This window comes from Lactuca serriola, chromosome 4, assembly GCF_051521515.1.
Source record: "Lactuca serriola cultivar US96UC23 chromosome 4, Lser_US96UC23_V15, whole genome shotgun sequence".
Lineage (NCBI taxonomy): Eukaryota > Viridiplantae > Streptophyta > Magnoliopsida > Asterales > Asteraceae > Lactuca > Lactuca serriola.
The window spans coordinates 380,820,304-380,847,027 of NC_136411.1; the positions used below are offsets into that span (position 1 = coordinate 380,820,304).

Genomic DNA, 26,724 nt, shown 5'->3' on the forward strand with positions numbered 1-26,724 from the left:
TGCTCTTCTGGATGAGCGGCGTTACTGTCTCTGCCTGTTCAGGATTCGGCATACTACTTCGAGAAGTTCAACATGTGTAGCTCTCCTCTTTGGAATGGTGAATCTGACCCAGTTGCTGCTAAGCCCTGGGTGTCAGATGTTGAGGGCGCCTTCATAAGTGTTGGGTGTCCGAACTAGTACAAAGCAGTGATCGCCATGAATCAGCTGTGAAAAAGGGGAAAGACATAGTGGAAGACCATCACCGCTCTATTGAACGAAGACTAAGTGAGGGCCATGTCTTGGGCCCAATTTGTGGAGAGGTTCAAGGCACAATATGTGCCTAAGGTGGAGCAGCAGCGGATGCAGCAAGAGTTCATGGCCTTACAGCAGACTACTGAATCCGTTAGTGACCTGAACGCCAAGTTCTTGGAGATGCTATCTTTTTGCCCCTCGTTTGCTGGGAACGCGGCCTGGTTAGTCAGCCAGTACACGGCCATCCTACGTATCGAGATTCGAGAATTCGTTAGCATGCAGGAGTTCTCGACTTTATCTGCGATCATGAATGTAGCGAGGAGGAGGGAAATCGAGTTGCAGACCCAGTCCAAGAGGAAGGCCAATGACACCTCTTCCAAGACATCCAGAGATGCCCAGAAAACGCAAAAGCAGGGTAGTAAGTCAAGGTATGAGTATAGGACGTCTTCAGGGCGAGAAAAATATGTTGATATGCTACAACTGCAAAAAGCCAGGGCATCATTGGAAGAATTGTAGGGATCCCCCTGCGAGTGCAGTACCTCATATTACTTCTGCAGTTCCCGTCTGCTATCACTGCAACGAGACGGGACACAAGAAGCCTGAATGCCCGAAGTTGAAGACTGGTAAAGGAGACAGGGGTACAAATCCTGCAATTGCATCATCCTCTAAGGGAACCACTATGGTGACACGAGGTCGTGCTCACCAGATGACTGTGGAGGAGCCGGTGATTACAACGACAATGGCAGACACTTATTTGCTAGATTCCAAGCCCGATGTTGTTATGTTTGATAGCGGTGCTGCCCATTCTTTTGTATCTCACACGTTTATTAATCGTTTGGGGCGTAGTATCGGAAAATTGGCTCACCCAATGGTTGTCGATGTTGTCGACAACCGCACTATTTCTGTCACCGATGTCTATCGGGGTTGCACTCTCGAGTTTTCTGGAGTTGAATTCCCTATTGATATTATCCCTATTGCGATGCGAGAGCTCTGCGTTATCGTAGGCATGGATTGGCTTGATGCGTTTGATGCGGAAATCCACTGTCGTAAGAAGCAAGTTCGTGTTCGAAACCCTAGAGGTGGAGAACTTATTATTCAGGGGGACATTCCCCGCCTGGCTATGGATTCTTGCTCGTCTGCTATAGCACTAGACGACGTTCCTATCGTTTCCGACTTCAGCGATGTCTTTCCGGAGGAACTCCCTGGCTTGCCACCTGTTCGGCAAGTGGAGTTTCGCATTGATTTGGTGCCAGGTGCGACTCCGGTAGCGAAATCTCCTTACCGCTTGGCACCACCTGAAATGAAAGAGCTCCAAGATCAACTTCAAGATCTAAGTGATAAAGGGTTTATACGGCCAAGCTGCTCGCCTTGGGGTGCTCCTATTCTCTTTGTGAAGAAGAAAGATGGATCCCAGCGAATGTGTATTGATTATAGGGAGCTAAACAAGCGCACGATAAAGAATAGGTACCCGTTGGCACGTATTGACGATCTTTTCGATCAGCTTCAGGGAGCATCTTGGTTTTCCAAGATTGATTTACGTTACGGTTACCATCAGATGCGGGTTCGTGAAGAAGACATTGAGAAAACAACATTCCGTACTCACCCTCTAACATTGAGAAAACGGTATTAAGGTCGATCAAGCCAAGGTTAATGCGGTTAGACAATGGAAGATTCCAAAAACACCTTCTGAAATTCGCAGTTTCTTGGGTTTAGCCGGTTATTACCGGAGGTTCATTGAAAATTTCTCTAAAATCGCCTTACCACTCACCCGATTGACCAAGAAATCAATGAATTTCGTTTGGGGCCCGGAGCAGCAGCTGGCGTTTGATGAGCTAAGGAAACGATTGTGTGATGCTCCGATTTTGGCCTTACCTGATGGGGTTGAGGATATGGTGGTTTACTGTGATGCATCGCTTCAAAGTCTTGGTGCCGTGTTAATGCAACGAGATAGGGTGATAGCCTATGCCTCCCGACAGCTGAAACCCCACGAACGAAACTACCCCACTCATGATTTGGAGCTTGGGGCTGTTGTTTTCGCTCTTAAGATTTGGAGATACTATCTCTATGGAGTGAAGTTTATCATATACACTGACCATAAGAGTCTAAAATATTTGTTCGAGCAGCGGGATTTGAATATGAGGCAGATCCGAGGGTTGGATATGGTAAAAGATTATGATTGTGAAATTCACTACCACCCCGGTAAAGCTAATGTGGTAGCTGATGCTCTCAGTCGTAAACAATCTGCCGAATCGATTCGAGCTAAGTGTCTCTGGATCATGATGGTGTCGTCTTTGTTAGATCTAATCCGGGACGCCCAAAAGACGGCAATACTGGAGGAAAACATCAGGCGTGAGAAGATTGGGAAAGAGTTGCCTAAGATGGAACGAGACGGGCGGGGTTTGCTGACTCGCTACGGTAGGGGTTGGGTCCCATATACCGGGGGAAATCGGAAAACCCTAATGGATGAGTCTCATAAGTCAAAATTTTATATCCATCCTGGTGCTACTAAAATGTATCGGGACCTTCATGAGCCTTACTGGTGGCATGGAATGAAGAATGATGTGGCTCGATTTGTGGAAGAATGTATGACCTGTCGGAAGGTCAAGGTGGAACACCAGAAACCGCATGGGAAGTTGCAACCATTAGAGATTCCTGAATGGAAATGGGAGCATCTAACCATGGACTTCATTACAAAACTTCATAGAACTGCCCGAGGATCAGATACGATATGGGTGATTGTTGATCGTTTGACTAAGAGTGCTCACTTTCTGGCTATAAAGGAGAGCTCATCGGCGGAGAAATTAGCCGAGATCTTTGTTCGGGAGATTGTCTCATTACATGGGGTGCCCGTTTCTATCGTCTCCGATCGAGACACCCGATTTACCTCTCGGTTCTGGAGGAAGTTTCAAGAGGAATTGGGCACACGATTACATTTTAGTACCGCCTTCCATCCGCAGACAGACGGGCAGAGTGAGCGGACGATTCAGACCTTGGAGGACATGCTTAGGGCGTGTGCGATTGATTTTGGGGGTAGTTGGGATGACCATCTACATCTAGCTGAGTTTTCTTATAACAACAGCTATCACTCGAGCATTAAAATGCCTCCGTATGAAGCCTTGTACGGGAGGAAGTGCAGGACGCCCGTTTGTTGGGGCGAGGTTGGGCAGAGGGTACTTGGGAGTACCGATATCGTGCTACAGACTACGGAGAAAATCCAAGTGATTCGGGATCATTTGGTCAAAGCGAGCAGTCGTCAGAAAAGTTATGCCGACAAAAGATGCTCCAATCTTGAGTTCCAGGTGGGAGATTATGTGTTGCTTAAAGTTTCCCCCTGGAAAGGTGTGATTCGATTTCGGAAGCGGGGAAAGCTCGGACCCCGATTCATTGGACCCTACAAGGTCATAGCTCGTGTGGGGAAGGTGGCTTACCGTTTAGAGCTTCCTGACGAGCTTAGTCTAATTCATAATATGTTCCACGTGTCTTAGTTACGAAAATGCGTTGTTGATGAGACCGCTGTGATACCACTGGAGGACATACAAATTGACGAGCGTCTCAATTATGTTGAGAAACCAATCGCCATTTTAGAACGAAAGACGAAAGCTCTTCGCAACAAGACTATAAACCTGGTTGAAGTGCAGTGGCAACATAGGAAGGGTTCGGAATGGACTTGGGAACCGGAATGCGAGATGCGGGTTCATTATCCGGATCTGTTTCTAGGTGTTGACTTCGAGGACGAAGTCCGTTCTTAGTGGGGGAGAGTTGTAACGCCCCGGGTTTTCTCGGTACGTTTGATTATTTTAATTTAATTATCCTTGTAACCTTGGGTTAATTTATTTAACCAATGTCTAATTTCTTATGTTATTGGACTCTTTTGATCATCTTGTAAACTCCTTTTATTGAAGTCCATGGGCTATGGGCCTATTTGCAATGTCCATCTAGTTAATAGTACTTAATGTGTAAATAGAATCATTTGGAACACACACAAGGAAAACACTCTAAACCCTACCTCTCTCTCAAAAATCTTCCCTCTCTCTCTCTTTGGGATCAAGAGCAGCCAAGGGGCTGTTTGGAGCTTAATTCTTGTTCATTTCCAGCCTTGATTCGTATTGGTATGAACCTCCTTATCCTTTCTTACAACTTGATTCATAACCATGTTCTAGTTTTATGATTTCATCTTCACCTCTTCTACTTCTTATTTTATTTGTAATTGTATGTTATACATCATCTCAAGATCCTATCTTCACCCCATATATGGTGGATGATGGATCTAGGGGATTACATGTGGCAAAAGATCATGGAAACCCTAAAAGGGAGAATGATGATTTTATGTGCTTATGTTTATTTTCATGATGATTATTATTACATCCTTGAGGCTAAATGAAATCCTAATGATCCCTAACCCTTTTTAGTACCACCATTATCATGGGGACTGAATTGGGATGATGAACACATCTTAAAATGTGTTTCAAAAGGAGAAGGATGGATAAGCCAAAAAGGAATCACGGGTGGCTACGATTCTGTTTTCCATCAGATCTGTAGTCATTTTGTAAAAATCATATCTGGATCTCTAGAACTCAAACGGACCCCAAACCAGTTCCAAAAGTTCAAAAATTGAGTTGGCTAACTTTCTTAAGAAGGCCAACCTCACTGATAAGGGCTTTATCTATGTGAAAGAATGACATCTTTGCTGTTAGGTCTGATCCGGGTCTGTTCAGATATGTCATTTTGTTTTCATCATTTCTAAGGCTTGGAAAAGGATCCAGAGTGATTCCAAGTTTCTATATGTTCCTTATATTATGAATTTAAGATCTGGATAATATGGGGTGTTATTTCCAATTATAAATTGGTTATAATGGATCCACACTCCAGGTCAGTGGGCAGTCACCAGCTTTTGCTAGTGCTGTGATTGTCCACAATGTGAATTTTATATCTGGAGTTTGAGAGATGTTTTTCATTCAATTCCAACTCTGAGACTTTCACTTGTATGTCCTTTACTTCTCTTAATTTTCTTTTGGACGAATTCTACTCACAAGTTGGGTAGAATTGGCCAACATCACTTGACTGTATTGTTGGAGACAGAAGTGATACACCATTTTGTAAAATTCATATTTAATTCATCTTTTGGAGTTAGAATGAGTTCTTTATAGTTATGGAATCCTGAACAATCATAGTTTCCTATAAAATTTAGTTAAAGCTATGTTTCTGTTTTAGATTTTGGAGTAAATCCGTTTTGAACAGCAGGTCTGTTTTAGAGACCTTGCTGTGATTACTCTTTTCTCAACTCATAGCTTCATTACTTCTCGTTTCTAACCTTTAGTCCTTCTTAGGCGAGGTTTTGAAGTTTGCTCAAGCTTGGTAGCATTATTTGATTGTTAGCCATCCTTAATACTCACTCAAGGTGAGTTCTCTCACACCTTTGTATTGATGATTGTGTTTGCTAGTTAGCTCGTGTGTGATTATTTGAATTTATACTATATAAGTGTTGTTTTAATTCGTACATGTGCACTGTATGTAACTAATTATGGATATGGGGACACCACCAAAGGATACGGATTTACCGGTGCGGTGGGTAGGTAAGATCACCAACGTAATACTCTTCGTGAGGTGCGGTGATTAGGGCCAAATGATACGGGATCTTCCCGGTGCGGTTCAAACCTACAAGTCCTTCTCGTAATATAGACATTGATTCGTTCTTTGTCTTTATCATTATAATTGGAAAATGGATTAGGGCTAGTAAATATGAATGTTAGTACAATGTCTGTGTTTGAATTCACTAAGCTTCGTGCTTACGTTTTTCCCTTATAACTTTTCAGGTGCTAAGATTAAAGAGGCTAAGGCTTGACATGGAGCATCGGGACATCGCTACTAGTTATTTTGTTGGGACCTTATTATTATTATTACTTCCGCACTTATTTTATATGATTATTAAGTTGATGGATTATGTTATGACTATTTCAGTTGTTTTAATTTAACTTAAGATGGGTTTTAAAAGTTTAAAATTTTTGCAAAAAAAAATTGGGTGTCACATTTTGGCCCATTATGTTTAAAATTCACATTTTTAACCCTTCAAAAGTGTTGATATTTAGAAAATACATATTAGAAACTGTTTAGACTCATCTCAACCTTCATAATCTATGTTTTTCCGTTTTGGGCCCCTTAGTTTTGTATTTTTAGCATTTTGAGCCCAAAAATGGGTTTTAAGTCCAAAAATGTTCATATTAACCAACTAGATTATTTTTCTAGACTTGATTAGTGTGAAATGGTATAAGTTATACTTATTTCATTCTTCATATAGTAGATCTCGATTTTTAGGTTCTTTTTGGCTAGCATAAACATCACAATCACATAAGATCATACATATAAGCATAAAAATCACACAAGGCATACATTTACTCATAGATCTACACATTTGCTTGTATTCTCCCCCACAAAACTTATAAAAACCGAAAAAGAGGGGGTATGAAGCTCATATTTGGGTGTGGTTTCGGTTTTTGGAAGAAAATGAGAAGAAAATTCGGCCTTAGCAACCCTCCTTGGAAGATCTCGAACTTAGATGCTTCTAAGGTGCTAAATCATAAGTTTGAATGGGTTAAGAGGTGATTCTTGAATGGAATGAAGTAACTAGTTTATGGATCTAAGCAACATATTACCTTAGATGATGATTTTTATGTAAGAATCCCCTTGAACACTTCTTAGATCTCGAAAATATGGAGGAAATATGAGAGAGTTTTCTTGAGAGATTTGTGAGAGAATTGTGTGTGCGTGTGTGCTTGGAATCGGCCGAGAGCAAGAGAGAGGGAAAGAGAGAGATCTTGAAGTGATGTATGCATGGAAACATGGGATAAGATGCATGGAAGACCATAATGTAAAAATGAGGTGGCCATGAGAAGTCAACTCTCCATTTTTACTTGGGCTTGGGCCGAGAATTAGAGAGGGAGAGAAAAGAATATGGGCCATGTATGCTTAAGCCTTTTTCATGGTTATGTTAAGTGATGTTTGGTCCAATTAACCATAAATATGATTCTTATGACTTATTAGGGCTACATTAGGTTAGTTATGGCCCAAAATGGTTCATATAATTAATTTATTTCATTCTAGGCCCAATATGGCCCAAAATATTGAAATAAATGGAAGTGGGTCCAATTAGAGCCCATTCAAGAGTTCTAAGCCCAAGATGTTCAAATTGGAAGCTTATTGGTCCATTGGGCCCAATAAGAAATTCCTAGTCCAAAATGGACTTAAACAAGAACTCCTAGGGTTTCCAATGGCTTATTGACTACTTGAAATGCTTGCGTGGGGTGTTTGTTTAAGATTTTGTTGTCATAGTGTATGCATCATACATGCTCTTATGTCTTTGATTCACAATTTGACTTAGTTGTTGTAGTTTACAAGGCACAAAAATTTCTTGTTGTGACATCATCCCCCCGTTAGAGGGAATTTCGTCCCGAAATTCTTTTTGAAAGCTAGATTTGAGAATGCTAGAATAGATAAGGGTACTTTTGCTTCATTCGGTCTTCGCGTTCCCAAGTGAATTCTGGCCCACGCTTCGCGTTCCACCGTACTTTCACGATCGGGATGCAACTTTGCTTAGTACGCTTCACCTCCCTGTCCATGATTTCGACTGGTTCTTCAACGAACAGGAGATTCTCGTTGATTTCAATCTCGTCAAGGGGAATGACGAGTGTTTCATCTGATAGGCACTTCTTTAGATTGGAGACATGGAACACGGGGTGTACACTATTTAGCTCCACGGGTAGCTGCAGTTTGTACGCCACTGGACCTATTCGGGCAACGATCTCGAAGGGTCCAATGTATCGTGGGTTCAGTTTTCACCGTTTTCCGAAACGAATGACTTCTTTCCAAGGTGAAACTTTTAACAGCACTCGATCCCCGACCTAAAACTCTAAGGGCTTTTGCCGTTTATCGGCATAGCCCTTCTGTCGGTCGCGCGATGCTTATAATCGAGCTCTGATTTGAACTATCTTTTCCGTGGTTTCACGAATGATCTCCGGTCCCGTTAGCACCTTGTCCAATGCTAGTGTCTTTGCTAGCTGGGTGTCGCCCACCTCAGCCCAACACAACGGTGATCTACACTTACGTCCATATAGTGCTTCGAAACGTGCGACCTTGATGCTCGAATGGTAACTGTTGTTATAAGAGAATTCAACTAAGGGTAAGTGGATGTCCCAAGACTTCCCAAAGTCTATCACACATGCGCGAAGCATGTCTTCGAGCGTCTGAATGGTTCGTTCACTTTGACCGTCCGTTTGTGGGTGATAAGCGGTGCTCATGTCGAGATGGGTTCCGAGTGCTTTTTGAAGGGATTGCCAAAACCGTGAAGTGAATCTACTGTCTCTATCTGAGATGATAGACACTGGTATTCCATGAAGTCTCACGATTTCTCGAATGTATAAATGCCTCAATCTCTCCATTTTGTAGGATTCTTTTATTGGCAGGAAATGCGCGGATCTCGTCACTTGATCAACTATTACCCATATGGTGTCTAATCCATCTGACGTCTTGGGTAGCTTGGTCACAAAATCCATGGAAATCCCTTCCCATTTCCACTCAGGGAACATCGGTTGCTGTAATAACCCCGAGGGCTTCTGGTACTCCACCTTTACTTTGAAACAGGTAAGGCATTTACTGACATAGGTGGCAATTTCTGCCTTCATGTTAGGCCACCAATAATGTTGTTTAATATCCAAATACATCTTGTCCGAACCGGGATGGATGGAGTATCGCGTCTTGTGAGCTTCATTCATGACTACCTCCCTAAATCCTCCGAGTTTAGGGACCCAAATACGGTTCATGAAATAGTATACTCCGTTCTCCTTTACCTCTAGATTCTTCTCCATCCCGCGTAATGCTTCGCTTGCTCTGTTTTCCGTCTTCATGGCCTCTGACTAGGCTACCCCGATCTGACTGGTTAGGTGAGATTGGATGGTTATTGAGAGAGTTTTTGCACGACGATTAGAGTACTCCTTCCAGCTCAAGGCATCAGCCACCACGTTCGCCTTGCCTGGGTGGTACTTGATTTCACACTCGTAATCATTTAATAGTTCAACCCATCTTCGTTGTCTCATATTCAGCTCTTTCTGATTCAAGATGTGCTGGAGACTTTTGTGGTCCGTTAAGATGGTGCACTTCGTACCATAAAGGTAACGCCTCCAAATTTTCAGAGCAAAGACCACTGCTCCCAATTCCAGATCATGGGTTGTATAATTCACTTCGTGTGTCTTCAGTTGGCGGGATGCGTAAGCTATCACTCTTCCACGCTACATGAGAACGCAACCTAAACCCTGATTTGACGCGTCATAGTAGACCACAAAATCTTTTGTTCCCTATAGTAGAGATAGTACCGGGGCACTACAGAGCATTTTCTTTAGGGTTCGGAATGCAACTACTTGTTTGTCTGTCCATTTGAATGGTACGCCCTTTTGTGTAAGCGAGGTAAGTGGCTTGGCGATCTTAGAGAAGTTTTGAATGAACCTCCTATAGTAGCCTGCTAGGCCTAAGAATTGACGAATTTATGTGGGTGTTGTCGGGACTGCCCATCCTTCAACGGCTTTAACCTTGGAAGGATCCACATGAATTCCTTCTTGACTAACAACATAACCTAGGAAGTTCACGCTACGGAGCCAGAACTCACACTTGGAGAGTTTTGCGTATAGCTTTTCCGTTCGCAGGGTTTCTAGGATTTATCGGAGATGTTGGCCATGCTCTTCTTCGCTTCGGGAATAGACTAGGATGTCATCAATGAAGACGATAAAAAAGTTGTCGAGGAATGGCCGACAGATTTGGTTCATCAGGTCCATAAATACGGCAGGGGCATTCGTTAGACCGAAGGGCATTACGACAAATTCATAATGTCCGTAACGAGTTCGGAAAGCGGTTTTAGGAATATCCTCTTCCCGGACCTTGAGTTGATGGTACCCGGACCGTAGATCTATCTTAGAGAAGTAACTAGCTCCTTGGAGCTGGTCAAATAGATCGTCGATTCGTGGGAGTGGATAGCGATTTTTGACGGTGAGTTTATTTAACTCCCTGTAATCGATGCACATTCTAAAAGATTCGTCCTTCTTTTTGACAAAGAGGACCGGAGCTCCCCATGGCTAGTAGTTAGGTCGGATGAATCCCTTGCCCAGGAGTTCGCTGAGTTGGCTGGACAATTCCTGCATTTTAACAGGAGCTAGCCGGTAAGGCGATTTAGCGAGAGGGGTTGCTCCTGGAACGAGGTCAATTCGGAACTCAACTTGTCTCTCTGGGGGTACTCCAGGAAGATCTTCAGGAAATACGTTTGGGAATTCACGTGCTACGGGAATGTCTTGAATGTTAACCTCTTCCTTGGTTTTATCCACTATGTGAGCCAGAAATGTAAAATCGTTCTTAGGTAGATGCTTCTGTGCCTGGATGCACGAGATGAGGCTAAGGTTCGTGCTAGGTTTGTCTCCGTAAATAATTAGGGTTTCGTGATTGGGAAGGTGAAGGCGAACGGCCTTCTCGTGACACATAATTTCAGCATGGTGGGGGCTTAACCAGTCCATGCCAATAATCACATCGAAACTCCTAATGGAAACATGCATTAAGTCTATTCGAAAGACGTGTTGATTTAAGGTTAGGGTACATCCAGTGTAGATTTCCCCAGTGGATTTGGTTTTCCCATTGGCCATTTCCACCGTAAAGGTTTCATTGAGCTTCTGGGGTTGTTGTTTTAATAAATGTTTAAACTTATTTCTAAGAAAACTTCGCTCGGCTCCGGAGTCAAATAGGATGCATGCATAAGTGTGGTTTAGGGGAAACGTAATGGTAACAATAGCGGGATCCTGAATCGCCTCCCCCTGACCCATGGTCAGCACCCTTCCTGTTCCTCCATTTCCGGGATTGTTTTTGTTAGGGCAATCTCGGCGGAAATGCCCAGTCCTCCCACACCCATAGCAGGTGTGTCTAGGCCCTGCATTGTTGTCGCCAGTGTTGATGTTGTTGTTGCGGTTGTTGTTGTTGTTGTTGCTGTTTCCCTATTGTTGATTCTGAGGAGGGTAAGTCCTGCAATACCTTGCCGTGTGCCCCTTCCGATTGCAACTGGTGCACTGCAGCTCCTTGCACTCTCCATTATGATGGAAACCACACTTGTTGCACTTCAGAAGATTACCGGAATAAGGTCTAGGAGCATTCGAAGCAGCTGAGGCTGGAGCATGTGGTGTGGCCGGAACTGGTGCGGTGGCAGCATGAACTGCCACTGTCTGCTGCTTCTTAGAAGTCTTAGGGCCTTGATGTCCCTTCCTCTTGTTGTTCTTCCCCTTCTTGCCATCACCTTCCTTCTTACCTTCAGCCTCCGCTGGCTTCTCACCCTTCTTGTTGTTGTGGTCATACAACTTCTTTGCCAATCTCTTAGCATTGTCGAAAGTTTCGGGGTTTGCAGCTATCACGTTTCCTTGGATCGGAGAGGTTAGTCCCTAGATGAATCGCTGAATCTTCTTTCCTTCCGAGATGATCATGCCCGGACATAACAGAGATAGTTCACTAAATCTGGATATGTAGGCATCGATATCAACATTCCGTATAGTGAGGTTCCACAGCTCTTGCTCCATTTTCTGAATCTCACCACGAGGGCAGTATTCGGCCATCAACATTTCCTTCATTTCTGTCCATGGCATGGAATTGGCTACGGGGAGTGTCATGGCTTCCACGTGCCCGTTCCACCAAGTAAGCGCTTGGTCGACAAAAGTGCATGCAACAAACTTTACTTTCATCTCTTCAGGGCAATCACATATCTCGAACACCGATTCCACCTTCTCGATCCATCGTTTCAGGGTGATCACTCCTCCGCTGTCGTTAAAGGTTCGTGGTTTGGCGTTTGTGAAGTCCTCGTAGGTACAGGTTTTGGTGGGTCCTTGATTCATTCGATTGTTCGAACTCCCGGCCCCTTGCCCGTTACCTCCTCCGTTGTTCCCTTGGTGAATATGTGCCATAGCTGCGGTGACCACAGCAGATACGGCTGCCTGGAATGCAGTGGAGTCAACTTCGGGTGGGGTTGGTCCAGGGTTTCCGCGAGTAGGTCGGCGAGGCATCTTTTTGTCATGAAACGGAAAGATGTTGAGTGTTTGTGGGTTATGTGAGGTTGTGATCCTACTGACTAGGTGCATGGTACGAACTTAAGTACTTCTACAAATTAGCATACAATCATGGATTCTCAACACATAGCAATTTGTAATGTCATAATAAAACACGTAAAAGTTCACTAATATTATCCGCATTTGATACATGAAAATTTTGCTTGAAAGAGCATACATAAGTGATATTAGTTTGGCAGCATAACGGCTCTATGAGTAGTGTAGTCACTTAAAAATAGAGTCGGGGTACATAGCATAGATCCTAATGGCCTAGTCAGATAAGCCTATCCCTAACACTCCGTGGTGCGTCCTATATAGTGGCGAGGTCATATGCGAAAGTGTTGAGCCAGCAACTGAGCCATCTCAGTCATGTCTCCAATAACCTCATCCCTCTCATGCTCAGCTTGCACTGCACGTGCTTCCATGGCGTACAGCTGTTGCCGCAGGGCGGCGATCTCAGCTTCGGGAGAGCGGTTCTCCCTTGGGGGGTTCACTGGTGGGGCGGGGTGGTCCGGTTGCGCCTCATCTACAAACGACATGGCGTGATCTTTGCCCGGGTCTTGTCCTTCCTCTATGTCATCATCGGTCTCCTCGAACACGTAGTCGGTGTCTGCGTATTCGTCAGGTCCAACGTCGTGTGCTTCCTCTTGATTCCCTTCCGGTTCATCTTCAAGCATTCCGTGAGCCACTAGGACTTGATGAAACTGGATACCCTGCTGCTCTCCCTCCATGAAGACTGGGGGAAGGTATAAACTATCGTTACTCCTATGACTCTACCACTATGGTATAGACTAAACAGATGTTCTCTTTTTGGTGATAAAGGGGTATGTTTTTAGATTCTCTAGCTATCACGATCTCCTCAGGACGTGTGGTAGTGATACCTTGGTAACAATGTAGTTGATCAGGCTACAATCGTTCCTTGATACAACTAAGAACAGTCCTGGATTAACCGAGATACTAGTATTATCTTGTTTGATTCGGTGTTAGGTTCTTGTTCCAAATACAAACAAGGGTGTTTTATTGTTATGTTTTACTTGTTTTGTTCAGAGTTGTGTTAGTCCCTCTTTTGGTTTATAGTTCCATATCAATGTGTGGCTAGATATGCTAGTTCACTATAAACAGAGCTCCGATACCAACCTGTCACACCCCCGAACCAGATGTCGGAAATGTCCGAGGGCTATTGTGACTCAATTGAATACCATCACAATAAATATACATGAAACATAACATCATTCCTCACCATGCATTGAAATATTACAACCGGTATTGTTTACATTTAGTGCATTGTTTCAAAACATTACATTTCTAAAACGTAAATTGTTCGATGCTAATTAAACAAACAACATGACATCACTGGGTACATTTTTCCTTCGATTTACCTGTTACCTGAGAATACAAGTATTTTGGGAAAACGTCAACATATGAAATGTTGGTGAGTTCATAAGTAAGGTTTGAAAAGAAATGATTTGTATAATGTTGAAAACCACAAAAAATCCGATAATTTCTAAAAAGAAATGTTGTATATAAGAAAAAGTGTGAAGATCCGTAAGTATGCTTGTTGATTATTGTGAATGTGAATAATTGTTAAACTTTGTATATATATCACATAGTTAAGAGCGTTGAATTTCCCAGGAAAACCCGATGTTTTCCCAATACATTAAATTACGTGGCTGAGTTAGTATTATTCCGATACGACGTTGTTTTCGATAATTCCAGGTGACATTGGATTAATTACGGGTTGTGAGTCGTTATAATCACGCATTAATGAAAATGACTAGTTTACAACTATACAAACGATCCCTTAGGCGTCGCCCGTACTACTCACTTAATCCAACCACCCTGACTTCTCATAGCCCCACAACCGGGGAGAAAAGAAGGTGCGAAACCCCCGTTATTTCCATAAGTTGTCCAAGGCTATCGTGAATGCGAAAGGCCCTTGGCCCGACTCGCATTTGACTTCTTGACTTTGCTAGTAGTACCAAAGGACCCTTGGGGCCCAACAGCACAATAAAGTTATAGAAAGTCCTTTACACGGAACTAGGTCATATATGGCCCAATAACATGTAAGCGCGTTCCCTTCGGGCCTAAAGATCATGTCATTGGGCTAGCTACGCCCAACAAGCACGATTTCAAACTTTCGAGCCCAAAGATGGTGTATTGACTTCTCGTGAATTTTCCGTGTGTGTATTGAAGTATCATTTTTTATTGATTTTTGATTCGTTATTGATTCGAGACCGAATCAATTCGTTTGGTAACGATATTGGTGTTGAAAGTGTATTTATTATTACGTTTCGCCGGTAGACGTAGTACTCGTATTTTTATCTTAAGCGATTTGTTGTTTTAAGAATTAGATTTTATCTTTTTAAGCCCTTTCTTGGATAAAATTTACTCTTTTAACCCTTTGTGTATAAAAGAATTTCCAGTTTAGTCCTTAAACTATTTTTCTTGACACTTTAGTATCAAAATTTATTGGAAAGACATTTTTTTAGCACAATTTACTTAATACACAGCTTAAGTCCTTCAAAAATGAAATTTTCTCGGTTGAAACCTCCATTTTCGCAACTTTTACAATTTTAGCCCAAGATGGAAAATTTTTGCATCTTTGGTCCCTTTTTAAGTTGAAAAGCATTTTTGGCCCTTGAAATGGTTTTAGTACAAAAGTAATCCCCTGTTTTACAGAAATGTGCAGTTTCAGCCCCTCTAATTAAAAATTTTTGCAATTTGGGGCTTTATTGGGCCAAAAAGCCCATTTTGGCCCATTATGTTTAAAATTCACATTTTTAACCCTTCAAACGTGTTGATATTTAGAAAATACATATTAGAAACTGTTTAGACTCATCTCAACCTTCAGAATCTATGTTTTTCCGTTTTGGGCCCCTTAGTTTTGTATTTTTAGCATTTTGAGCCCAAAAATGGGTTTTAAGTCCAAAAATCTTCATATTAACCAACTAGATTATTTTTCTAGACTTGATTAGTGTGAAATGGTATAAGTTATACTTATTTAATTCTTCATATAGTAGATCTCGATTTTTAGGTTCTTTTTCGCTAGCATAAACATCACAATCACATAAGATCATACATATAAGCATAAAAATCACACAAGGCATACATTTACTCATAGATCTACACATTTGCTTGTATTATCCCCCACAAAACTTATAAAAACCGAAAAAGAGGGGGTATGAAGCTCATCTTTGGGTGTGGTTTCGGTTTTTGGAAGAAAATGAGAAGAAAATTTGGCCTTAGCAACCCTCCTTGGAAGATCTCGAACTTAGATGCTTCTAAGGTGCTAAATCATAAGTTTGAATGGGTTAAGAGGTGATTCTTGAATGGAATGAAGTAACTAGTTTATGGATCTAAGCAACATCTTACCTTTGATGATGATTTTTATGTAAGAATCCCCTTGAACACTTCTTAGATCTCGAAAATATGGAGGAAATATGAGAGAGTTTTCTTGAGAGATTTGTGAGAGAATTGTGTGTGCGTGTGTGCTTGGAATCGGCCGAGAGCAAGAGAGAGGGAAAGAGAGAGATCTTGAAGTGATGTATGCATGGAAACATGGGATAAGATGCATGGAAGACCATAATGTAAAAATGAGGTGGCCATGAGAAGTCAACTCTCCATTTTTACTTGGGCTTGGGCCGAGAATTAGAGAGGGAGAGAAAAGAATATGGGCCTTGTATGCTTAAGCCTTTTTCATGGTTATGTTAAGTGATGTTTGGTCCAATTAACCATAAATATGATTCTTATGACCTATTAGGGCTACATTAGGTTAGTTATGGCCCAAAATGGTTCATATAATTAATTTATTTCATTCTAGGCCCAATATGGCCCAAAATATTGAAATAAATGGAAGTGGGTCCAATTAGATCCCATTCAAGAGTTCTAAGCCCAAGATGGTCAAATTGGAAGCTTATTGGTCCATTGGGCCCAATAGGAAATTCGTAGTCCAAAATGGACTTAAACAAGAACTCCTAGGGTTTCCAATTGCTTATTGACTACTTGAAATGCTTGCATGGGGTGTTTGTTTGAGATTTTGTTGTCATAGAGTATGCATCATACATGCTCTTATGTCCTTGATTCAAAATTTGACTTAGTTGTTGTAGTTTACAAGGCACAAAAATTTCTGGTTGTGACATGGGACTATCTCAGAGCTGGCCATTCTCTTTAACATATGGTCAAACAGTTTGACCTTGGCCGATCCCTTTCCATTGGGAAGAGAAGCCTATTTTTGGACTACCAATGTTGCCATTGTTAAGGTTCATCGAAATTTGGGAGGTTGATCTTCCAAACAAATTTGCTTGACCAGTGCGCCACAGCATTGCTGCTTCAGCTGCAATAAGCAAATAGATCAATTAGGGTCACGTAATTTTCAGTCATATAGTAATCTGTAACAAACTGACTATACGACTTAGGAAGCGAGTGAAGAACCACATCAACATCTAGCTCCTTTGAAAAAACGACACCCAACATTCCCAATTTGTCAATGTGCGACATCATGTTTAGAGAATGTGCACACACATAATTTCCATCTAGGGTTCGCATGCCAATAGGGCTTAAGTGATCTTGAACTTTTCAAGTTGACGAAAACGTGGGTTAGTGAGAAACACTAGAGGAGGTAGAGGAAGAGAAACATGATTTCTAGTTCCACCAATGTACGAAGAAAGAAATGATCTTTCACCTTGGTCGACACGTGGAAGATCATCTTCAGAAGGAAAACCTTTTCTAAAGGATTGAGGAAGACCATAGTTGTCAGAACTAGACATCTATAAAAGGGACAAATTCAAGTTAGTTGATCTAATCCTTAATACAACACCCAAATGAAACAATAAGGCTAGGACCCAACATAATAATTTACAATTCAAAAGAGGGATGCCGTAATCCAATTGTAAATTATTTGAAGGTAGGTAAATGATGATTTACTAATTCCAACATGAAAACGAAATTTTAAACGAATTAGGTTTTAAATGAAATTCGTAGATCTTTTGAGATTCATTAAACTTTTCAATGGCATGTTTAATCTCGATTGTGCCCTTCAAGTTTGTGACTAGGATACCGAGGATCACAAACAAGGTGTGAATAACCATGCAAATTATTTTGGTTCTCTCGATGTCATTTATTATCTAATCAATGTGTCGGTTAACCGCACACGCTCCATTGATCAACTATAATTTATGAGAAACCCATTGCCATCCTTCATTAGTCCCATATTAGTTTGTCGGTTAACCACACACGCTCCACTAACGACCAATAAGGTGCAATTTGCAATTTCACGGGTTAGCATCAAATTCACATTTTCCTAAATAACTAAGATTGAAAATTTTTAAAATCGTTTAGTTACTTTATAATTCACTATACTTTGAATGAGGATTTAGAGTCTGATCCTAGCCGTTCGGATAACGACCCTACACTAGTCAAGAGTGCGGTGGGTAAGAGTGGATACCCGATGGTGGTCATTTTATAGGTCGCTTCCTTAAACACCCCTTATAGACCAACTTCATGAATGAGGCCTACTAACGGTAAGACTGACTTTTCTTGTATGTATATAATATATTAGACTTTTAATTTTATATAGTATAAGGGTGTATTTTAAACTTTTAAAATACTAAGTGGTTTAATCCTTTAATAAATCAAACTTTAATTTAGTCAAACTTAAACCATATCATGGATTTATGAATTCTCTTTTAAATAAACACTTAATTAATTTAATAAAATCCATGAGGGTGTATTTTTAAACAGTTCAAAAATACTAGGCTTAAATTTCAAATAAAAATAATCTTATTTTTAACCGTATATAACCAAATGTTTTAGTTTTGATAAGGATATCAAGTTACCAATCAACAAATGCAGTTTTAGGCAATAAAAACGAATTGTGGTAATTATCCTAGTGAAAATCTTATCTGAAAATCAAAAAATTTGGAAACTAACGAGTTAACTCGTCGAGTTGGACACTAAACTCATCGAGTTCATCCAACTCGTCGAGTGCCATATTTAACTCCTCGAGTTTCCTGTACAGATTGCAAAAATTGATTTTTTTCTACTTTGGCCATATCACTACACATTAATTCAATTGAAAAACATCCTAGCCTCTGATACCACTAATGGGTTTTGAGCATATCTACATTCCTATATGATCATACAACCCTAATTGTTTTGGATCTAAGTTTTTCTCTATTGAACATGCAAATTGAATATCAAAGAAATAACTCAAGATCTAGCATAGTATTTTTGAAATTCACAATGAAAATTGGATTAGAAGATTACCTCACTTGTTATATTGTACTAACAAGAGTTCCTAGGTTAATCTAATGGAGTCACAATCGCATAATGCAAAGGATGAGAGGAAAGAGGTGGAAACGTCGGCTAGGGTTTCTCTTAGAATCATAGGGCCGAAATTCCTAGTTTATGAAGGGGTTTATATAGTTGTGGGCTGCTAGGGTTTATGGAGGAAACCATAATTCCCGCTTAAGTCATAAGCAACCTATAGACTCCTCTTTATGAGCCCTTGGACAAAATCTATAAGGTCTCCTTAAAAGATTTCGTCCAATCCTAATTAAGTAGTCTAATAGCCCAGTTCTGCAACTATCAATGATTTGCAAAACAACCCATCCATTATTAATTAGTTCCTTTAATCCCAAATTTAATATCAAATTAATTTCTGATTAAACAAAAATTAATAATATGATTTCCAAATAATATATTAATCTTGTAATACATTAATAAAATCAGTTGAGTACCAATTTATTATTTCACATAATAAATTTCACTATCTCTCTCCACCAGTCATCCTGTCAAGTTGCATGAGTGAAGGCAACCCAAAAGGACCATGCTACATATAAAATCAAGTACATACCAGTTATAGTTATGGGCTTAGACACCTAATCCAACAACATTACCATAATATTTTTTCCTACATTTACTTGAATGGTGGGAGTCCTAATTGGAGACCACATGTGCATGCATGTGGCCTACAGTTTGTAAGTGTTGTGTAAAGGCGTATTTTGCACTTCGTAAGTACACAACTAATTATCTATATCCTTTCGTTTATGGACATGAATGTTGACCAGAAGATGTTTGGTGTATTCTCTGAATTGACCATAGAGGCCACCTACGAAGCATTATGTTGGCACAAAGACAGTCTAGCGGCATGCTAACCCATTATAGTTTCAAATTTGTAACAACCCAAAAATCATGACCAAAAATTTCTTTAGAAATATTAATAAATAATCGCATTAGAACATTTTCACACATACTGAAAGGCTTATATGACAAATCAGAGTATTTTTCCCAAAACACTTATTCATTTTATCAGAGTAAACATCCTAGGCTAAACTCCTTGGTGTGTGCCAAGCGATCATCCCGAGCTCTTCTTTCCGCTATCAGAAGTACCTGAAACCAAAACTGAGAACCAAAAGCATCAAGCTTAGTGAGTTCCCCAACCTACTACATACCATACATATCTACTGATCCATACACACCATACACAATCCTGAGCACATAACCACATACTGGCCCCCGCTCGCTGCATTGGGCCTCGCCCGTCATCAGGCCCCGCCTTGCATCAGGTCCCACCTGCCATCTAGCCCCGCTCGGTATATAGATATGTTTCCCTTTGGCCCTGCCTGTCTTTGGGCCTCGCCCGCCATATATATACATACGATAAAATAACATATTGAAACATACATAAACATTCCCTAACCATACCATGATCTAAGGCGTCACCTAACTTGGGCTCCGCCCCTAGTCTGCTACTGAAGTGGTGGAACCCCATCCACACTCCTACTAGTAGTGGGATACGGTTCCCCACCCACACTCACATCCTTCCTACCACGGGCGTCGCCGCTGCTCTACTAATATCGAGATATGGATCCCCATGCATACTCAGCTAGTGATGAGATACGGGACCTCGCCGATACTCACCTCCCTACCAACCACATACAAGTATCATGAAAACAACAAATATAATCTAACGCACTACATAAGAATCTTCTTCGGGAATACCCCTGCATCGGACCCCTGGGCCGGAAACATACTATTATCCAACATACTCTGGGCTTACCCCGACATCGGACCCTCGGTTTGGGTCCTATCATACCGACACATGCAAGAATCACAAAGATCTCTAGCATCCTAACATTCCACGGGCCTCGCCTGACATCAGGTCGTAACCCATAACATATATCAATAAGTGCCTAGGGCTAACCCCCAGGTCTACCTTCTATATATAAGCATAAACATAAAAATGAACATAATGGGCCAGTATTGTGGCCATATACCCATGCAGACAGTGAGGAGACTCACCTCGCACTGCTGAAGATTCGCTGAACATTTCTGACTGCTAACCGACACTTCTAAACTGATGACCCTTTGGCTTCCCAAACTATCAATACCCAAACAACATTAGACCTCAATAATCCAAAAGTCAACCCTGGTCAAACTTGGTCAAAGTCAACGGTTAAAGTAAACCTCTAGTTGACTTGACTCGTCTAGTTGTTCTACCAACTCATCGAGCCCATACCCCTACAACCCAATACATCCCTCGACTCAACTCGTCGAGTCTAGCAATAACTCGACGGGTCCTCCTTCAACCATACTATCGGGGCCATCTTCAACCGACTCGCCGATTTCATTCTTAAACTCGTCGAGTTCATCATCCACATATGAATGTGTCTAGACTGTGACTTGCTGAGTTGTATGAACAACTCGTTGAGTCTGTCTTCATAAACTAACGAGATTGCCTTAGACTCGCCGCATTCTTCCTTGAACGCGTTGAGTACGATGAACTTCATGACCATCATGGACTCGAGCCAACGGAGTCCCTTTCCATACACAACTCATACCCCTAACAGAAAGGTTTTGGGGCAATAACTGGCCTGACTCGACGAGTCCCACAACTGATACGTCGAGTCTCTCTATTTCCAACACTATTCAGATGATTTCAAACAAGCTCAAGTCATCCAAGACCCAGATCTGGCCTCCTAGGGTCGAGATATCACACAAAGCTGCTACCTTTGCACCCATGCATGGCCCTTTTTGTTCAAAAGGCCATAACAACCACTTAATGTATGCATAGAGATATATAATGTCATAAAGCTCCAACCTTTATGTCTTTACTACTCTGAACACCTCTAAATCTGGAAGGATCTAGCTTGGGGACATCCAAATCCCACAAGACATCCTTATTGGACCATAAACTAGCGAGACACTTACCACAGTTTGGGATCTAATCGATTCATCCCCTAACGACACCTTCCCGAAACTAGCGAGACACTACCGAATCCCATACATGCACGCTACAGTTACTATATCCGAAGTAACCTGCTCTAAAGGAGACAACCTCTTATTATCATTCTAAAATCCAAGTCATGTAGATGGCATATAATTTAATCATAAGCATGTCACAAAATCCCGAAATATCATTATCAACATCGATGCAGAACCATAACAATGAAATCATACCATAAGCTGATAGAGAAATGAAAGATACGTACCTGACGCATTGGCTGCTCACAGCTCATCCGAAACCAACTGATACGCCCTGCTCCATGCTGCAGGCGCCTCTGCCCGGCCCTGACGGCCGCCGGTGATCCTCAAGGTTGCAGGGGCAGGTGCTATCACCTGTCCTACTGAATCCATACTCGGACATTGGGCCTTCTTGTGGCCCCTCTGACTGCAACGGAAACATATCAGGTCTAATCCCTGGGTGGTGGTAGCGGTACATTCCTTGCTGAAATGACCAATTCGGCTGCACTTGAAGCAGCCAGAATCACCATCACTGCCACTCCTACACGCACCCTCGTGCGTCCTGCCGCACTCCCCATAGCGGCCCCGTTCCTGAGGACCTCTTAATCTAGAATATGACGTATTAGGCCTCTTTCTCGATCCCATAGAGATTTGAACCTCTACCAACTATGTCTTCCTTTCTATCTCAAGCTCAATCTCTCTTTCTCTAGCCCGATCGATCATATCTTCCACCATCTTGCAGCTGGACCGACTCACAAACTGGATGATATCACTCCTCAACAAATCATGGTATCGAGCCTTCTTCATCTCCTCGTCGACCACATACTGTAGAACCAGAAGGGCTCTCTCCCTGAACTTGGAGGTGATCTCCGCTACTGACTCTGTAGTCTATCTCAAATCCTGAAACTCCCGGGCGAACTGCTGCACCTCAATCACTGGTGCAAACTCGGCCTTGAACCTGGCCGTGATATCGATCCATGTCATCGCGTCCAATGCGACATCATCCCCGATAGCATGACCAACCTCCTCCCACCAATCCCATGCTCTTTCCTTCAGAAGACAAGAGGCGAGTCGAACCTTGTCTACCTCAGTACATCGGCTAGAACAAAAAGTGTTGGCGACATCAACCAACCATCGGCCACTAGCAATGGGGTCCCTAGCCCCATGGTAGTTTGGGGCTCCACAAGCTCTGAACTCCCGTAATGTCAATGTATGCGCTCCCAACAAGGTCATCATCTCTATAAGGAAGGCTCCAAGCCTCTCATCAAAAATCTCCAGAATGCCCTCTTGTGACAACCCGAAACTTCTAACCCATGTAATTGATCTGTGTTTCAGCACTAAAACTTGAGTTCATTGTCTTTTATTGAATCTTGTGGTTCCAGATGGGTGCTCTAGACTCAGTATAATCTAGATACGAGTCTTAGGAAGGGTTGGAGAGTGTTTAGTATCACAAAATCGGGCCAAACTCACCAAATAAGGTGTGTGCGGCCACACACCTGTGTGTACGGCCACACACCCAACCGTAAGCACCCTCAAACCTCACACCCAATTCAATATATGGATGGATACCCCTTCATTCATTCATTTAGATGTTTCTCTTCCCTCTCTCTACTTTCTCTCTCTAAATCATCAACCAAGAACACTTGAAAGGCTTCATAATCGTGATCTACTCCATCTTCAAGCTAAGTATAGTGGTAAACACTTGAATCCCAATCTTAAAACTTATTATGTTCATCATATTCATCATCCCTTGAAGGTGTATGGCCGCACACCTTCATATGGGGGCAGCACACATTCAAAACTCCCAGGTATGAAGAGCATACACTTCAAAATCATCATATGGACTCAAATAAGGAGTGTACGGCCGCACACTCCTGTGTACGGCCGCACACACTTTCTGTACGGACGCACACTCTTGTATGCTGCCTCACACACACTCCTGTCCGCACTCCCCAGCCGCACACTCATTTTCAAGACCATACACCCACTCTAATGCCAATATTTGGCCCTAAACTTGCATAAATCATTAAGTTTGGATCATAGGACACTTATTCTTAGTAATTCCAAGCCCTAAGGATGTATTCCCTTCATGTTTAGTCATGAAACACCTTAGTTCTAACTCATTTATGTGTCGTCACATGAGTAATAGGGGCCATAGGCGTTCAGGGCATCCGTTGACACTCAAACCCTATATTAAGTGGTGAGTTTATACCCCTACTCTTTTCAATGTTTTTCACTGTTTTCAGGGGGAATACAAGCAAAGTACAAGGAGTACGTGTACTCTAAACTTGTTTTTACATGTGTTGCGTTCCATAATTCATATGCTTTTAATACTGATAATCATAACAGATAACCGTTTGAACTTGCAGAACACACTATCGTATTATTTGTGAAAAACATTATCAAATGGTGTATTTTATATTTTCACAAATGGTTTTCCACATTATATCCGTTAAAAGTATAACCTTTGAACTTGAAACATGAAAGCTAGTACATTGTTTTGTCCTCGGTAACACTCCACAGAGATACGCGAGTGGAGGATCATCGTTTGCATCAGTACCTTTCTATATTATTACTAGTAAATTTGTTATTCCTATAAATTGGAGACAAGTCCTCGGGAACACTCCATAGAGATACGCGAGTGGAAGACCGCCCCCGTAACCAGAATCTCCTGGAAGGAGAACGTGACTTGAGTGTATAGATCTATACGGGGCTGACTACCCCACACCTGGCTGCTAGCTACAGCCGAACCGAAAGGTTCAAGGGTGACAAAAGTCATAAGGTGATGCGCACTACTTATTGCCATATCTAGTCTACCATATGGTTATGGAACTCGCAATTTGGATAACAGAGATTTACTGAATAGTAATAATGAATAAAGTAACTATGTTTACTTTGTATATATTAGTTTTATATACGTGTTAAAACTAATACATTTCACAAGGACAACCAGGTTTTCAGTATACATCTTTCACATTTGGTAACCAACATTCAGGAAAATATGGGATTTTCGTAGGGTAACATTTGTACATAACTAGATTCATGTAACAAATTCAGATAACTAAACTTTACAATTCACAAGGGTAAACGTGTTTTCAGTATACATCTTTTACATTACACTTTGGATTTGATAACCAACTTTTAAGAAAATATGGGATTTTCTTGGTGTGTAACTTTTTCATAAACAAAAAGGAACTTGTACATTTTCAGAAAACAAAACCGCTTATGAACTCACCAGCGTTATGCATATTTTAAAACTGCTTGTATTTTCAGGTCCGCATTAGACAGATACCCGATGATTCCTTTTGGCAAAGACGGAGTGCGTTGAAGACTCGTCTTACTTTTGTTCATATATACTATGTATCACACCTGTACAACTTTACTTTCAAAAAAATGTAAACTTTTATATATGTAATGTAATGGTTGTTTACTTTACTTACTATGTGCATTGGATTTGATACTCAACGTGGAGTCAACCCCGGAAATGTTTCCGCTTTCGGTTTTCGGGGTGTGACAGATTGGTATCAGAGCCCTTGTTTATAGTGAATAAAGTATACCAAACCTTACATGGTATAAGACTATAAACACTAAGGGGCCTAAGTGCTCTGAACTAAAAGTATACTTCAAAATATAAGTATTTTCAAAAGTATACAAGTATACCGAACCGTCGAGATCCGTAACTACAAGTAGAACAAAACATAAGTAAATGGGTGTTGTGTACTGCGGTTAAACCTAGGCAGTTATGTAGTCGTGTCTAGGATCAATATAGCCTGGCCAACTATATTAATTCGAGACACGGCCAACATGTGCTTTGGGAGTGACTGCGGTATGCGACATGCCTAAAACTTACCCTAATACCACAAACGTCGAGCCAGTGTCGTAAGAGAATCCTAAAATACTATGGGAGTATTTCTCATGCCAATCCTTTGTAGAAATCCTCGCTCACGCGTTGTTCCTTGATCATTCCTTTAGCGATAATTTATCTGTTTCGATAACTCTTCCCTGCTTTATCGCTTATTCGGAATGTATATATCTGTCATATCTCTTGATTCAATTCAGAGGACTTACCATCCTATCTTTCCTGATTTTATTAGATCAAGATGCCTCCAAGAAAGAGACCCAGCTCCAAGACCAACAATCCTCCTCCGCCACCACCTCCTCCTCAATATGACCATGTGATGTTCCAGGCAGCTGTTACTTCCGCAGTAGCAGCCGCCATGTCTTAAATGAACCCCGGTGGTTCAGGAGGTGGTCCCCAGCCCCAAAACCAAGAAAATAGCCAGGGACACCGAAAGGAGGGTTCCTATAAAGATTTCATGAACGCGAAACCAACGCCCTTTGATGGCACTGGAGGTGTCATTTCCCTTACTAGATGGTTCGAGAAAATCGAATCTATCTTTGAAATCTGTGCCTGTTTGGAATCTGACAAAGTAAAGTTTGCAGCCTGTACTTTTATCGATAAAGCCCTGACTTGGTGGAACGGCCGAGTCAAATCCTTGACCCTGCCTGTAGCTAATTCCATGGGATGGGAAGCCATGAAAGAACTCCTTCTAGCCGAGTACTGCCCTCGGGGCAAAATGCAGAAGTTAGAGCACGAGCTCTGGAACCTAAAGATGAAGGGTTCCGATATTGCCGCATACACTTCAAGATTTGATGACCTGGCACTACTCTGTCCAGGATTGGTTACCCCGGAGAGTAAGAAGATAGAGAGATTTATTTGGGGGCTGACCCAACCGACAAAAGGAAATGTCTTAGCTGCACGGCCGTATATGTATGACAGCGCCAAGAGTTTAGCCCAGACCCTGATCGACCACAGTGATGATGTTGAGGAAACAACCGCCACCCCTAAACCGACCAAGAGTAGTGGTGAGAAAAGGAAGTTTTGGAAGAAGAAGAAGGGCCAATCTTCTCAAGGGTCCTCAAAGAAACAGCAGACAGTAGCAGTCCATGCTGCTACTACCCCTATTGCTGTTGCTTCTGTTGTGGGATCCACAGCTAAAACACCTACTAATAGGTATGTTGGTAGCCTTCCCTAATGTGAAAAGTGTAAATACCACCATAACCCCGGCCCCTGCCGTGAACTTATATGCACCAACTATGGTAAAAAAGGGGCACACAATCCGATCTGGGAAAGCAC

The 26,724-nt window shown here is 41.8% G+C and overlaps 1 protein-coding gene across 1 annotated transcript; it reads left to right on the plus strand.

Moving 5' to 3' along the window:
- The first annotated feature begins 273 nt into the window (after nucleotides 1-273).
- On the plus strand, nucleotides 274-1,861 carry LOC145099814 (uncharacterized). The gene is made up of 3 exons (XM_079037319.1): nucleotides 274-659; nucleotides 748-1,414; nucleotides 1,787-1,861. Exons 1-3 carry the CDS (start codon nucleotides 274-276, stop codon nucleotides 1,859-1,861), a joined length of 1,128 nt encoding a protein of 375 aa, XP_078893445.1.
- Nucleotides 1,862-26,724: the final 24,863 nt, after the last annotated feature.